The sequence below is a fragment of the Aotus nancymaae genome, unplaced genomic scaffold, assembly GCF_030222135.1.
Source record: "Aotus nancymaae isolate 86718 unplaced genomic scaffold, 86718_ANA_hifiasm-v0.15.2.pri h1tg000008l, whole genome shotgun sequence".
Taxonomy (NCBI): domain Eukaryota; kingdom Metazoa; phylum Chordata; class Mammalia; order Primates; family Aotidae; genus Aotus; species Aotus nancymaae.
In genome coordinates, this window is record NW_026988419.1 from 4041481 (window position 1) to 4059002 (window position 17522).

A 17522-nucleotide genomic window follows, 5' to 3' on the forward strand; every position below is an offset into this window, starting at 1 on the left:
GCTATTTAATTATAGTAATTTGGGTTGAATGTTTTGCTGTTTAATGAAAACATCATGTTCAGATTAATATATTATGATCCCCTTTTTATATGAATTAAACTAAAAAAGTCTTTCATTTGTGTATAAATTCAGAATAAATGTTAGGGAAGGCATGAAACCACTACATCCCAGATGTTAACACTGGCGGACAGTTTCAGGGTTCTAATCAGGTTCCTTCCGATCTTTCTTTTTACCATTTTTTGGTAACATCAGAGAAAAATAATAAATAAATAGAATAAGACTTTAGAGTATTTATTTAATTTTCTTTAATTTTGAGATGGAGTCTCTCTCTGTTACCCAGGCTGGAATGCAGTGGCTCAATCTCGGCTCATTGCAACCTCTGCCCCTGGGTTCAAGCAATTCTGCCTCAGAATCTCTACTACCTGGAATTATAGCTGTGTGCTACCATGCCTGGCTAATTTTTGCACTTTAATAGAGACAGGGTTTCGCCATGTTGGCCAGGCTGGTCTCAAACTCCTGGCATCAAGTGATCCACCTGCCTTGGCATCCCAAAGTGCTGGGATTACAGGCATGACCCACCATGCCTGGCCTAGAATAAGTATATTTAATATTTCCATAACTTATTCAATGATATTGTTTCTATAAAACAACCAACTAGTAAACTTAGAAATTTAAAAGTTGAGTTTTCAAATTCAAAATTAAAGGTAGGCAAAATAATAAAACATTTAGGAATGAATTGAACAAACGGAATGCAAGACTTATATGCTGAAAATGAAAAAAACATTACTGAGAGAAATGAATAATCTAAATAAATAGAGATACCCATGTTTGTGGATTGGAAGACTCAATATATTTAACCCGGTAATTCTTTACAAATTGACCTATAGACTCGATGTGATTCCTATCAAAATCTCAAATGGCTTTTTTGAAAAAATTGAGAAGCTGATCCTAAAATTTATATGGAATTGCAAAGAATCCAGAATAGCCAAAAAAAGAAAACCATTGGAAGATTCATACTTTCTTATTTCAACATTTATTATAAAGCTACATGAATCAACACAATTTCAGTACTGGCAGAAAGATATATAAAGATCAGTGAAACAGAATCGAGAGTGCAGAAATAAACCCTGTGGTTTTGGCAATTGATTTTGAACAAAAGTGCCAAGGCAATTAAATGAGTAAAAGATAGTCTTTTCAACAAATACTACAAGTACAATCGCATAGATACATGCAAAAATATGAATGTAGACCCTTACCTCACATCATATACATGAATCAACTCAAAATGGATCATGGATCTAAATGTAAGAGCAGTGCTGGCTTCACGAGCATGCATCCTGTGCAGTCACAAAGACTGTGCTTAGTTTAGTGCTTTGCTTTTACTGTTCCGAAATCCTTAATAATTTGTGAACAAGGATCCCCCCATTTTATTTTTCACTGGGTTCCCCAAATTATATAGTAGTCTTCCAAAAAAGCGAAAATGATAAGGCTTTTGGAAGAAAAAACATTTGTGACTTTATGTTAAACAAAGAGTTAACCTCAAAAGCGTGATCCCTAAAAGAATAAATTGATAAACTGAAATTTAACAAAATTGAAATCTTTTGTGTTTCAAGTATACTATTAAGAAAAAGAAAAGATGAGCCACACTCTGCGAGAAAATACTAGCTAATTTTATTTTCAATAAACTACTTGTATTCAGATATGTAAAGAATTCTGACAACTCAATAAGAAGATAATCCAATTTAAAAATGGGCAAATGATTTGAATAGATATTTCTCCAAAAGACACATGGAAGATAATAAACACATGAAGACATGCACAGTATCATTACTCATTAGAGAAAAGCAAATTCAAACCACAACAAAATACTAATATGCATTCATTGAAATGGCTACAAACACATAAAATAACAAGTTTTAGCAAAGATGTGGAAAAACTGGAACCCTTACATGTTGCTGTAAAATGGTCTTTTGGAAACAGTGTAAGACTGATTTTGGGAAAGTTAACTATGACATTACTATAACTGTTAGTATAATGTTACTACATTTGCATGCAAGTCTTTGTGTGGATATATGTTTTCACCCCCATGATGCAAAGTTGGATCAACATACACAAATCAATGCATGTGATTCATCACATAAACAGAACTAAAGACAAAAACCACATGATTATCTCAATAGATGCAGAAAAGACCTTTGAAAAAATTAAACATCTCTTCATGTTAAAATCTCTCAATAAACTAGATATTGAAGGAACATACCTCTAAATAATAAGAGCCATATACGACAAACCTACAGCCAATACCAAACTGAATGAGCAAAGGCTGGAAGCATACCCCTTGAAATCCAGCACAAAACAAAAACATATGCTACTGAGTTCGGTTTGCCAGTATTTTATTGAGTATTTTTGCATCAATGTTCATCAAAGATATTGGCCTGAAGTTTTCTTTTTCTGTTTTATCTCACCACTCCTATTCAACATAGTGAATTGGAAGTTCTGGCCAGGGGAATCAGGCAAAAGAAAATAATAAAAGGTATTCAAATAGGAAGTCAAATTATCTTTGTTTGCAAATGACATGATCCTATATCTAGAAAACCCCATTGTCTCAGCCCAAAAGCTTCTTAAGCTGATAAGCAATTTCAACCAAGTCTCAGGATATAAAATCAATGTGCAAGGACTGTTAGCATTTCTATACACCAACAACAGGCAAGCAGAGAGCCAAATCATGAATGAACTCCCATTCACAATTGCTACAAAGAGAATAAAATACCTCGGAATATAGCTAACAAGGGAAGTGAAGGACCTCTTCAAGAACTACAAACCATTGCTCAAAGAAATCAGAGGACACAAACTAATGGAGAAACACACCATGCTCATAGATAGAAAGAATCAATATCATGAAAATGGCCATATTGCCCAAACTAATTTATAGATTCAATGCTATTCCCATTAAACTGCCATTGACATTCTTCACAGAATTAGGAAAAACTATTTTAAAATTCATATGGAACCAAAAAAGAGCCCAAATAGCCAAGTCAATCTTAAGCCAAAAGAAAAAAGCTTGAGACATCACGATACCTACTTCAGATTATACCATAAGGCTACAGTAACCAAACAGCATAGTACTGGTACAGGAACATATACACAGACCAAAGAATAGAATAGAGAACTCAGAAATAAGACCACACACCTACAACCATCTGATCTTCAACAAACCTGACAAAAGCAAGCAATGGACAAAGGACTCCCTATTTAATAAATGGTGCTTAGAGTGCTGGCTAGCCATATGCAGAAAATTTAAACTGGACTTCTTCTTTATACTATATACAAAAATTAACTCAAGATGGATTAAAGACTTAAATGTAAAACCCAAAACTATAAAAACCCTAGAAGAAAATCTAGGCAATACTATTCAGGACATAGTCACAAAGATTTCATGACAAAAACACCTAAAGCAATTGCAACAAAAGAAAAAGTTTCCAAACAGGATTCAATTGAACTAAAGAAACTATTAGCAGAGGGAAAAGACAACACAGTGAATGGGAGAAAAATTTTGCAATCTATCCATCTGAAAAAGGTCTAATATCCAGAATCTACAAGGAACTTAAACAAATTTACAATTAAAAAAAGCCATTAAAAAGTGGGCAAAGGACATCAACAGACACTTCTTAAAAGAAGACATATATGTAGCCAACAATCATATGAAAAAACGCTCAACATCACTGATCATTAGAGGAATGCAAATCAAAACCATAATGAGATACCATCTCTCACCAGTAAGAATGGTGATTATTAAAACGTCAAAAAACAATAGATTCCAGCAAGGTTGCAGAGAAAAAGAAAGCTTTTACACTGTTGATGGGAGTGTAAGCTTAACCATTGTTGAAGACAGTGTGGCAATTCCTGAAAGACCTAAAGGCAGAAATACCATTCGACCCAGCAAACCTATTACTGGATATATACCTAAAGGAATATAAATCGTTCTATTATAAAGATACACCCACATGTATCTTTAGTTCTAGTGTTGATCTTCCCCTGTCCTGCCCTCTCTTCCATCTGGCATTAATTACTACACTCTTATTCATTACATTATATTGCCTTTCAAATATGGCAAAGCTGTGGAAAGGACTATGCACTAGGCCACAAAAGAAGCAACAGACTCTAACAAATGAAAATCCTAAAAAACACATATCTAACCACAAGGTGATAGGATCAGAGTAAACAACCAAAGGACAGTGGATGACTTCCCCGACTCATTCCACTGAGAAATTTTAAAAGCTGCTTCCAAACACTTTGTTAGGTTAACCAGGAAATCAAAATCAAAACAACAAATGGCTAAGAAACTCCAATGCAAACATTATTCATTATAAAGGTCAAATGTTACCAAAGTGGCACAGAGGTGAACAGTCATGGCCTAAAATGCATTTATTAGAAAATAAGAAACACTGACAAGTAAATTAAATTTGAGTAACTTCATTTTTTTTTTAAATTAAGAAACAGAACACAAGGTAATCACCTCAGCAAAGTTGAAGAATTACAAAAGAAAACGTATAGAAAAACATAAAAATGTTAAGCAAGATGTAATTATATCTCAAACAAAAAATAAGAGTAATGGATCAATAAAAGCAAAAGGTGGTTCATTTAAAAGACCAACAAAGTGGAAAGATTGGTCAAAAGAACAAAGAAAAAGACAATAAACAATGGAAGGAATGAGAAAAACAGCACCTCTTCAGAGAAGGAAAGAATTAAAATGTTATAAAAGAAATTCCTTTACAACTTTCTACCAATAAATAAGAGAATCTAGGGAAAATGTTACTTTTTAACATTATCATATAAATGATAAAAACTGCCTCAAAGGTCAGCATAAGAACTAAAAATAAAAGAAATAGATAATATGTTTACAGACCTACCCTAAACTACTTTCACCCCACACCTACACACAGAGACATCAGTTTCAAATAGTTTAAAGGACAATTTTCAGCAATCCTTCAAGTAACAGGTAATGCCTGTATTAAACAAATCATTCATTCATATATATATATATATATATATATATATATATACACTTAAAATTTTAATCATCCCCCAATTATTTCATAAGGCTGTTACAGTTTTGCTATCAGCACCAGACAAATATAAAATAAAAAGTGTTGCTTATAAACACATAAGGAAAATCCGACAATAAAATATATGTAAATCCAACACAGGAATGAATGGAAAAATCATGTGACGTGACCATGTAGGTGTTATCTCAGGAATTCCAGTGTAGTGCCGGAGTGAGCAGAAAATCAATCGCCCCCTGGATTTATCCTGGCATATACACCACACCGAGTTGTGGTTTCCCTGACAAATTCATGTAGATGTGAAATGTGGTACCTGGCCCTCAGCAGCTTAGTTAGTCCTGTCTGTCCTAAGTATGTGTCCTGATGTGTGTCCCTAACTAGGGCCCATCCTAAGGTCTTGGGGACCACAGTACTTGTGTCTGGCAGAATCCACCATTCTTGGGGGGGGACAGAATTGGGGCTGGGGATGGCAGAGTTACAAGCGAGGGGGCCACCCTATTATGTCACCCAGGCAGGGAGGTGGGCCGTGCACAGTAGGGGGCTGGAGATTTCAAAGGATTTTTAATAGAAGGATATTGTAAGCTTAATGCAATGGGAGCTGACAGACTTGTGTTTTTCTCTTTAGATATTTATGGAAGGATGATTTGAGCTAGCACAGAAGCAAGAAAAGACTGACAGCGTATACAGTCGTTGTGACTGGTCACACCAGAGGGGTTCTTCTCCCTTGGTTACTTTCAGGATCTCCGGCCTGAGGCCTACTTTGCACAGGAACTGGATACAAAGTACTACGACTCCTTTATCAGGAGGAGAGGCACTTGCTCCAAGCCTGCCATACAGCGTATGCCCTTTCAGGCAGGGACACCACCATGTGGATTTTTGGTTCTTGTCTTGGTCTGGCTGTTTTCCCATGTGCTGCTTTTGTTCTGTGACTGCTCTAGGCATTTCTTCCACTATAAGCTACTATATGGTTATATAGTAGGATTTTATAAATCAGCACTAAATGAGTTAGTATAGCTCCGACTACATGCAGGATTATATAAAGGAACTTATATAAATGAGTTAGTATAGCTCCGACTACATGCAGGATTATATAAAGGAACTTACCTTAAACTAAAATATTCTTTAGGCACTGGTTGTGCCTGTTGTCTGGACAGTTTTTTTTCTACATCCCCTTTTCTTCAAGTGACTTGTACAATTGGAAGGCTCAGCACCCTCCATTCTCTAAAAAGCCTTAGGCACTCACAGGACTCCTGGAGTCCATTCTGTAGACTCACTGCCCCACTTGGAATAACTGTCAGCAGTTACTTCTCATTCTGTTTACCACCGAAGAGAAAAGCAGAATTAAATAAAAGGCCCTTAAGGCCATTATAGGTCTGGTGAAAGGCGTAATAGAGGAAAACGGAGACTGGATTAAAGACATTTTTCCCTCTACCTGACCCCAATGGGACCCCATCACCTCAGGGGTCACCAGGCTCTGAACACTTTTCACCAGTATCTTTTAGCAGGGGTTAAGGGGGCGGCTAGGAGGCCCGCATCCGGGCCCATTCTAATATATGGGTAACATATACAACTAGGGTAAGGTGGGGGCAACTCTTGGTCCTCTGCAGTCTTTTGTATACATTTGATTAACCATGGTGGGGGGGGCGTCGGACCAGATTCAGCCACAGATCAATGTATGGGTATTGTTCAGGGTGCCCAGGGAGACCAGTCACAATGTTCCATACTGCTTGGGTGAATTTTGGATTGTAGGTTCCCGTGTCTGGCTACCCGACTCCAAACAATGGCCACTTTAGTTCACACAATGTGCAGAGTTTTTCCAGTTTTAACTTTTCCCCATATTGTCCTGAAAACCCCATTTTGAAATTGGCCATCATGCATTGGAGGGGGATAAAGGGCCAGGAGCTAGATGGCCCCATTTGGTTTTTCTCGGGGTCCAGGAACCGGTTTTAAACTAGGTTTTTTTTCTTGTTTGTTTGTTTTAAGCCAATTTAGATGGAAAAGTTCTGCTGTAGAGAGAGCTAATTCTAACCAAGATGAATTATACTAAACATAAAGTTCTATAGCTTTCCAATTTTCCTTCTAGATTTAAGACTGGCTCCACTGAGGATTTGAACCAGCAACCTTGCAGTTGCAGTTGCAGGCCCTATACCTTAACTACTGTGCTAACAGGCCACTTGTAGTAAAGGCAGGCAGAAAGTTTTCTTGAGTCGTATTCTGGATGCAATTACTGCACCCTGAGGTGGTGTGGCCTGCCAGAAAGCCAGCCAGGGCTGGCGGTTGGCAGAGAAAGGAAAAAAACACTTTTGGTGTCAGTTTAAAACTGAGCTCGCAGCCGCCTTGAGCTCGCAGCCGCCCTGAGCTCACAGCTGCTAGGCTGGCTGCGAGTTTCCTGTCCCTGTGGTTTTTGGTCACCTTGACATAGGGATCCTAAAAAGCATTAAATTTCTCTCTCCCTGTTTCTCTCTCTTCTCGCTCTCTCTCTCCATTTCTCTCCTCTCCTCTCTCTCTGTCACTCTTTCTCCTCTCTCTTTGTCTCCTCTCTTGTTCTTATCTTCTCTCCTCTCTTCTCTCTTTTGACAGAAGAGACAATTACTCCTTTTTCACCTAAACGGGTGAAGAGGGCTGGTAGTTTCTTATTTAAGGTTTGATTCCCTAAGACAGAGAAAAATTATACCCAAGTTGCCAAGGGCAGAATTTTCTCTTAGACATGAAAAAGAGAAAGAATGAGGAAAGGAAGATTGAGGCCTCAATGATAGAAAAGGAATAGGAAAAGGAAAGAGAACGGAGTTACTTCCAGGGGCATGAACTCAGTAAAGGTGCAGCCAGTGGTCCATCAGCTACTGTAGAATGTTTTCTACCTTAAAGGAAGCAGGTCTGAACCATTGTATAACAGCCAACAAAAGTTTAACAAAACTGGTGAATCTACAATGCAGACAGAACCACATAAAGGATTGACAGACAAAGGATGGGTGCCCCCTAGATGGGAGACCAGTCTGATGCCTCCCTGGCCACATCCCTGGAGAGATGTTTCAGGACGTCTTGGCTAAGATGTACCCGTATAAACCCTGGGCCTGGTCACCTTAGAACTTTTGGTTCTGCGATGAATCACCGTTATGCCTTATGACGCTCCCGTGGAACTGCGGGTGAAGGCCCTCACAAGCCCTGTAACCTACTGGCCGTGGGACTACATATATACACATTCATTTTCACATTCACACAGAGGTTACGAAAAACAACCAAACGCTTATACCCACTATACCAGCTACCAGATGTCAGAGCCTCACGCGACATCTTGGGGAGGCTTGCTGGGGTCAGAGTTGCAGTGACCGCGTCTGGTCCCCTGACTCAGGCTACAGATACCAATGGACCGGTCCCCAAATTCCAGAACAGACTTACCTCCAGAGGTTCCCAGGACCCTGAAGAATTTCGAGTGAACGTCACCAGCACGGTTACACAGTTGCCATGGGGCCTGAACCCTGGGGCCCTGGAACGTCTCAGGGGGTGCCTCCCTTAGGGATCCCCGGGGCAGGGGCAACCACCTGGCAGAAGCTCTGAGATGGCTTTTGTCTGGTGATGGACGGAGAAAGATCTTGCTGGGGCCTCCAGATGTAGCACCAGAGCGAGTAGAAAATCAACACCAAGACAAAAGTATGCCAAATTGCAGGGTCTTTATTGCCAGCTGCCACAGAGGACTCATGTCTCTCCAACCCATGGCCCCGAGCTCAGGGGGAGCAAGGCATTTAAGCTGCAAAACCACATCCTTTTCTTGTTCAGGGGGGCACAGGGGGGTGCAAGGCAAGCTGTCTGTACAGAAGCTGAAATCTGTGGTTTGCTGCAAGGGAAGGGGGTAGCAGTAGAAATTTTTACCCTTAACACTTCTGAAAATTAATGTACATTAACAGTTCTGAGAACGACACCTCTGCCCAGGGCCCAAGTGGCTTCTCTATAAGATGGCAGTGCTTAGGCTTCAGTTCTAGCCCCTATCACACCAGGACAAATCACATTAGAGAATCAGTCTAGGTACTTGGTTAAGCCTGGCAGGTTAGACACACCTGCATTCATCTTTGTTCCCTGTGAAATCCCATGATAATAGAGAGTTCCAGGCAGAAAAGCAGTGAGAACCAGGGAACAGGAGACAAAAGGACATCTGATAAGAGATAACAAAACATTTCAGAAGATAGGTGGATACATGACAGCTAATTCCACAGAATGAAAGAATAAAATGCCTGATTACTTGTAGAGAAAATGCTGACAAGGAGTAAGCCCATGTATGTTTTTGAACTCTGGAAGTGGTCAGGAATTAGAGGCACTGTTCCTTCAGAAGATAAATTGGAAGGTGCAAATCAAAATGCAGCACAGTCGGTGAGAGGCATTCCTTACACAGTGCTCCTAATCAGATTTTTAGCGTCTCGTTCCTAAATGTGAATGGACACCCAATGGACACGTGATGAATTATTTCAGAACAAGCAAATAATGGAGCAGGAGCTGGGAAAGAAACTTGGAAAAAACAGATGTAATTGTAAAATATTGGATTTCTTGAAATGACAACAACAAGATGCTATAAAAGAGAAACAACTTTTTAAAAGGGCTTTTGGAAGTTAAAAATATGATGGCAGAAATTTTTAAGTCACTGGAAAAAATGAAGGTCCTGAGAAAACGTCATAGAAGGTAGATTCAAAAGAAGAAGGCATACAAGATTGTCAAGAAAAAAGAAAAACAAGAAGCCTCTAAGAAGATCAATCTAGGAAACCTAATATCCAACTAACAGGAATTCCAAAATATAAAAGAGAGAGATAAGGCAGAAGGGAGAAAATAATCGAATAATATCACAAGCAAAATGATGAAAATTGAAATAAATTGGTCTCCATTTGAAAGGGCTCTGAAGAACTGAGCACAACACCCACACCAAGGCAAACCATCATGAGATTTTAGAATGAAGAGATTAAAGAGAAGAGCCAGCAAGTTTCAGAGAGGCAAAACAGGTGACATAGAAAGACATATACACCATGGAATACTATGCAGCCATTAAAAACGATGAATTTGTGTCCTTTGTAGGGACTTGGATAAATCTGGAAACCATCATTCTCAGCAAACTAACACAAGAACAGAAAGCCAAACACCACATGTTCTCACTCATAGGTGGGTGTTGAACAATAAGGACTCAGGGAGCGGAGCATCGCACACTGGGGGCAGTTGGGGGGGTGGAGGGGAGAGACAGCGGGGGATGGGGGTGGAGGGGAGAGACAGAGGGGAGGGTGGCGAGGGATAACATGGGGAGAAATGCCAGATATAGTGTGCACCTAAAGTTAAATAAATTAATTTTAAAAAAAGAAAGAAAGAATCAAGAATCAGAATGGCATCTGAATTCTTCTTAGCAATGCTGGAAACTGCCAGACAGTGAACCAAATTAATTTCCAAAGTATACATTTAGACTTACCAAATTTTTATAAAGTTGTGAGGATTAAGAATAATTTTTTCCAGATATGAATGATATTAATATATACACCTTCTATGAACTCTTACTCAGAAGGTTCCTGGATAAGGTGGTAAACTGAAATGAGATAGTAAAGCAAGAAAGAAGCATACATGTAATCCACAAAACAAGACCCAACACAAGAGAGATGTCAACCTTCAGAAGGTCAGTCTTGGAAGCTGAAACTAGCCAGAACTCATTGGATCAGGAGAAGGGATAACTCCAGATGGACTTCCCCAAGAAAATAAAATGTAATTGATAAATTACACAATGTGCCTCACTGTCTTGAGAAGAATTTTAGAATTCTGCAGGGTGCTTGGGAAGAATTCATAATGAGGGCACACAAAATCCAGGCAAATATGTAAGAGGACAATAGTTACTTTTGGGAGGGATGTTACACAAGAAAGGAAATGTGATCGTAATATAGTATATGACTTGGTTATAAACAACATTTAAATAGTCACCATAATGATAACACTGATTAAAGATGAACGTCTAACTGTGATGTATTATGAAAATGGATGGAGAATGAAAAGGAGTGTTATGGGAGAAGTCTTCATCTTCTGCTCTATTATGTGAACAGATTAATGTGTGAAACTTGAAAAATTACAAAGAGCTGTATCCGCATATCATTTCAAATTACAGAAGTAGATACAGAAGGAAGAGCTGAAAGGTTAAAGATAATCCATATGGGAAAATGGACACAGACTGGGAAGATGGCCAAAAAAGCTACTTCTGTTTTTTAAGGCCTTGTTGACTGTTTTATATTTTAATCTCTCTATGTATGTTTTACTTTGGAAAAATTAACAACAAAATTAGTAAAAGTAAAATGAGATGATCATTTCAAAGATTGTTTAGCAAGCATTTTGATAAATATCCTATACATGGTCTTGATTAAAAGAAATAATTTTAGTAAACCAGAGCTTGCAGAAAATGTCCTTAACTTGAAAAAAGGCATCTGTCAGAAAGTCTCAAGATAAACATTATAAGAATTCCCCTGAATGCAGGAACAAAACTAAAACGCTCCTTTTTCTTGTTACTATTCACTATTACACTGGCAATTCTGCCTAATGTACTAAGGGGAAAAGAAAGAAAAAAGTAAAAAAAAGAAAAACTTACTGGTATAAATTCTGAAAAAGAGCAGACAAAGCTGCTATTTCGAAGATGTAATTATTTCTCTGGAAAAAATACAAGACAATAGGAGGGAGAAGACCACTTAGAAAGTCTCCTGTGCACAAGATCAGCGAACTAAAACAAGTGGATTTCCCTTATGCCAGTAAGAAATAACTAGAAAATGTAAAAGGAAAATGAGTTTCTGTTTACAAATACAATTTTAAAATGCCTAGCACTAAAGTGACCCAATAAGGACCCAAGATCAAAGAATTATAAATAAGTGCAGAGATCTGCCATGTTTCCAGCTGGGATCACTCAGAAGTTTTTAAAGTGTAAGTTCTTGTTAAATTTATCTGTTCATTTAGTGTCTCTCAGTTGAATCCCAGCAAGACAGGTTACAGAACACTACCTCGAAAATCATAGCAACTAAAACATTTCAGTATTGAAACTAGAATAAGTCACCTACACAAATTTAAACGTAAGAGAGAATTTAGAACACTAGTTCCCTTTTATCCGCAAGGGATGCTTCTAAGATCCCCAGTGGATGCCTGAAATTGCAGATGGTACCAAACTCTGTATTACTATGTTTTCCCCTATCTATACACAAATTAGGCACAATGACATTAAAAACAGTATTTAATAATAAGGTAGAACAACGATAACATATACTGTAATAAAAGTTATGTAAATATGGTCTCTTTCTCTCTCTCAAAATATTGTACTGTAGATATTAACAACCTTAGCATATGATTTTGTTTTTTTCAGGAAATTTCACATTTTCACTTAAAGGAAGCACTTGACGGCTTGTCTTTGGTATGTCTGAGATGCCAGCATCAGTCCTAGTGTGCTTTGGGGCCATTATTGACTAAAATAAGGGTTCCCTGAACACAAGCAGCATCATAACATGACAGTCGATCTGATTACCACTGATTACTCAGTGATTCGTGGGTTGGTAGTGTCTACATTGCGGATACACTGAAAAAAGGGGTAGTTTACATCCTGGGGGGGATGGAGAGGGACAGCATGAGATTTCGTCACTCTCTTCAGGACAGGAAGTAAGTTAAAACTGATAAATTGTTTATTTCTGGAATTTTCCATGTAATGTTTTTGGACCATGGTTGACTATGAGTAACTGAAACCTCAGAAAGTGAAACTGTGGATAAGGGAGGACTACTATAGTTAATAAGAGCACAGAGAGATCCAATATCTATGAAGAAATCTAGCAGAAGTACAAAACTTTCAGAGAGAAAAATATATTTTAATAGAAAGTATTTCTAACTTAACAATTTACATAAGCCATATTCATGAGAATGGAAGGCATAATATTGTATATATGTTGGTTCTCTTCAAATTTGTCTATAGAGTCAGGGCAATTCCACACAAAATGCCAAGATTCTGACAGGCTAACTTGGGAACCCAAAGTTTAAGACATTTTGAAGGAAGAGAAAGAGATTTTGCTCCATCAGCTGTCAAGAGTTCTTGGAAAGCTGCCATCACTACGGCAGTGGGGTATTAGCATAAGGAGAGGCTCTAACAGGCCAGGGGCAGAGAAGGGAGAACACAGAAACACACCCTGCCTCTACGGCCACTTGGTTCACAATAAGTGGGGAAAAGGATAATATAATTAATGGTTTCCTCCGAAAAAATTGATAAGAATAAAAACAGAGCTTTCAAACTGTAGATCAGACAAAAAACAATTTGGTCTCAGCTAAAATAGGAACTGTGAAAAAATGTGGTTCTCCCAGATTATGACAGAGCAAATGGGATATTTAGAGTGAGCTGCCCTGGTCGAGCCTGCCCAGAGGGGCTATAAGGCCACAGCAGGCATATGGAACACAAGATCAGATCGAATCGGTCTGGAAGAATATCTCAGAGATGACAAGGAGACTATCTCAAAGTTCTTAACAGCGCACAAAAACCTAAATAAAGCAAAAACATGAAGATTGAACAAGAAATTAACAAAATGTGGATTACAGGGGAGCTTGCAGAGCTATCGAAACAAATTAAGATCCCGCCTCAAAAATAAACACTATCAATTTAGGTGTTTTTTTGTTGTTGTTATTTTTAAATTGGAAATTACAAGAAACAAGAAAGCTGCTAAAAGCTAGATGTATTAATTTGTTTTCATACTGCTATAAAGGAGTACCCAGGACTGGGTAATTTGTTTTTTATTTATTTATTTTTTTGAGATGGAATTTTCTCTTTTTGCCCAGGCTGGAGCGCAGTGACATGATCTCAGCTCACCACAACCTCTCCCTCCCGGGTTCAAGAGATTCTCCTGCCTCAGCCTCCCAAGCAGCTGGGATTACAGGCGCATGACACCATGCTCAGCTAATTTTGTATTTTCAGTAGAGATGGGGTTTCTCCATGTTGGTCAGGATGGTCTTGAACTCCCGACCTCAGGTGATCTGCCCACCTTGGCCTCCCAAAGTGCTGGGATTACAGGCATGAGGCACTGCACCTGGCCGAGACTGGGTAATTTATAAAGGAAAGAGGTTTAATTGGCTCATAGTTCTGCATGGCTTGAGAGGCCTCAGGAAACTTACAATCATGGCAGAAGGCAAAGGAGAAGCAAGTATCTTCTTCATAAGGCAGCAGGAGAGAGAGAGAGAGAGCACAGGGGAAACGGTCATTTACAAAACCATCATATCTTGTGAGAATTCACTCACTGTCAATGAGAACAGCATGGGAGAAACTGCCCCCATGATCCAATCACCTCCCACCAGGTCCCTCCCTCAACACTTGGAAATTAGAATCTCATTACGATTCAAGATGAGATTTAGGTGGGGACACAGACTAGACCATATCACTAGATAATTGTTATGGAGGCAAAGTTTGAGACGACGGTTATGAACTCAAAGCACCAGGGGGCAGATAAAAGCTCTGAAAGCTAAAGTTGCTCCAATGAAAGAATAATTTTGCCTAAAAATTGAAAAAGAAAATGTCAGAGATTTTAGAGAAGAAACTTTTCCTGGAACAAAGGCAGAATCAAATATGCCACCTTAACACAAGGACAACTGTAAAACTGACAGTGCTCACCGAGTGCCTCAGGAACTCTCTGCATCACTTTATTTATAATGAGGGTGTATCTGTGTTATAAAATCTATATCATAAGATGTTTATCCACAAAATTTTAAGCTTCAATAAGATAAAAGTCAGCATATACAAATGGAAGGGACAAGAAAAGTATATTTATACTTTGCAGAATATTTAGTGAACTCTCCCACATCATGAAAAAAAGACAAACACCCCAATTGAATCACATTGGCAAAATACAAACAAAAAATTATAGAAGAGGAAATTTAAGTGGCCAAAAAACATGAAAAACTGTTTAGCTTTCCACATAATCAGGAAAATACAAATTAAAACAAAACGCAATTCTTCATCACCTTTGCAACTTTAGCTGTATGTAGGAAGATGATTTATCTCATTTGCTATTTGTGAAACACATTCATTCAGCCTCCTAGAAAGACAATTTGGCAGAACCTATAAACAAGTAAGTAACAGCACCCTTTGCTTCAATAATTCTACTTTTTAAGGCTTAGACAAAAGATAAATACTTGCGTATGTGCAAAAAACAAAAAAAATATATAATCATTATTACAGCTTATTGGTAAATGTGAACAATTTAAAACATCTAAATGTCCTTCAGTTGAAGAGTGGTTAAAAAATTATGGTATGTAAATTCTTTGGAATAGTATGTATAAAAAGAATGAGGCAGATCTATATGCATTAAGGTAAAAAGATCTCTAAGATTTCCACCATTAAAGTGAGTAAAAATACAGAATAGCATGTGCAATGTAATTCCATTTATTACAAAAGGAGAACATAAATTGTGTATTTACAAAAACATATTTCATACACATAAATGCATAGAAAAATATGAGAAAAGTTATGCCCAAGACTCTTCATAGGACTGTGAAAGGAGGCTATGAGGCAGGGTGAGTTGTGAAGGGGACTTTTTCCTTTATATATTTCTCCACTGTTTGAAATTTTACGAGCAAGAATGTAATGTATTTCTTTTTTAATTAACAAATTTAAAAGATGAGAATTGCTTGAACCCGGGAGGCAGAGGTTACAGTGAGCTGGGACTGTGCCACTGCACTCCAGCCTGGGTGACAGAGCGAGACCTTTCTCCAAAAAAAAAAAAGTAATGTTATTTATAAACTCTACTAGAGAAAAGATAGGATTTCCATCTCTTTTCCGGTCAGAGGCATCTCCCATATTGGGACAAGAAATTAACATAAAAATAAAAATATTTAGCTTTCTGCCATCCTGGGCCTTTTTCTTCTTTTTCCTTCTTTGGATCAAGGTCAATGGCATCAGAACTCACACCCTGAGCCAGTCAAGGAAATAGCCCCAAAGCCGACCGAGGCCTCTTGCCAAGACAGGTGAAACCACAGTTCCCAGTGTTCAAAAGTAAGCCAGATGTTTACTCTGGAGTGTCTATTTTCTAAACTACCTTCTTTGACATGACATATGTGAAGGTGGAGAGGGTGGAGGGATGTGAAAGCATTCCTAGATCATGGGGAAATAATAACTCCCAGTCACAAACGACTGAAATGACTGTTCTGAGTGCCCAGCTAGTTGAGCAGTAGTTTCAAAACGAGAAAAGTCATGTGTGTTATGGCAAGCTGGACTCACACAAACAACTGTCCTGCTACAGTTGTAAAAATATGATTTCCTCATTACATTTTCTTTCATTTCATTCTATTATACTACATACCTATGTTCTTGCAAAGCAGGGTTAAACTAAAGTGAAGCTTTAGACAGAAACAGAGCTAAAGGCATGAACGCTCCAATACTGCCAGAGATAAAGGTGAAAGGAAGAGAGATGAAGACTCACCGGGTGCTGAGGTCACCGCCCCCGCCTGCCATCTTCCCACCCTAGGCCCTGCCTAGGCCGCAGAGCCTGGCCTGTGAGCTCCGCAGTCTGCCCAGCCTGCATGCAGTGTGGCTCCCCAGGCGCTGACCAGGAAGTTGGCCGGCAGACTGACTCACCCTCGCAGGATCCTGCCCAAATGGGGAAAAGAGAAGTGAAAGTATTTATTCAAGTACATGACTGGATGCAGACGCTGTGTTTCTCCTCCTTTCTCACTCCAAGGGGTTCACAGCTTTTCTGAAATGTGGCAGAGGGTTGCAGGAGAGGCCTGACAGGCGGCAAGACGTGCAGGACCAGGGAAGGAGGGCCCAGGGGACAAGCAGGGCCAGCTCCCGGAGTCCACTTGCTTGTGCAATAGACAGCAAACAAATTTCCTAGAACCAAAATTGTCCTTAGCTGCTCTGCCTTCTAAGAAGGGGCCTAGTTTACATGAGACTGTGGGGGAGACTCCATGTTTGCCCCTTCCCCTTGCTGAGATGGCTGGGGATGGGGGCTGGAGGGTGGGAGGGTTGGAGGGAAAGCCAGAAACTTCAAATCTTCTCTCAGGCCCATGGGAGAGCTTGGACTGGACTAAGGTAGGTCCTGACAATGCTCTGCATTATAACCTGGGGAAAGTGTTCTTAGCCTTCCTGGAAATCAGCCAGAGGTAAGAGAGAACCCTCCACGCCCCGGGACCAGAGGCTGGAGCCAGCGTGGTAAGAAAGGAGAACATTTTAGGTGCAAGGGGTTAAGGAATCTTGACTATGGAGCCGCCTTGCAACAGCCAGGTGTGAAGAGACCTGTGAGCTTCGGAGAAGTCGCTGGAATCTTGAGAGGACAAAGGCTTCTCAATGGAGGAGGAGGGAGGTTGGAACCCAGATGATCTAGACATGGAAGGGCAGGGTGACTCCAGCTGGGGGTTCTATCTGCGCCCGGATTTTCCATTTAGATTCTGGTTCCTCATTCCTCAAAGAACAAGAAGTGACCTAGAAGACCCACTCTACATCAGTAT

The 17522-nt window shown here is 39.2% G+C and overlaps 1 protein-coding gene across 6 annotated transcripts in view; it reads right to left on the minus strand.

The window, feature by feature from the left end:
* The window catches only part of SP140L (SP140 nuclear body protein like), a 60454-nt gene extending 43730 nt beyond the window's left edge, over window positions 1–16724 (minus strand). For 4 of the 6 annotated variants that reach the window (XM_012434057.3, XM_012434056.3, XM_064372909.1 and 1 more), the window contains exon 1: window positions 16651–16724. In XM_012434057.3, the coding sequence (XP_012289480.2) occupies window positions 16651–16709 (59 nt within the window). In that variant the 5' untranslated portion in view covers window positions 16710–16724. Of the gene's footprint in view, window positions 1–8459; window positions 8784–16495; window positions 16601–16650 lie in introns of those variants that run through there. The other 2 variants (XM_064372908.1, XM_064372910.1) reach the window with 2 other exon arrangements.
* Window positions 16725–17522: the final 798 nt, after the last annotated feature.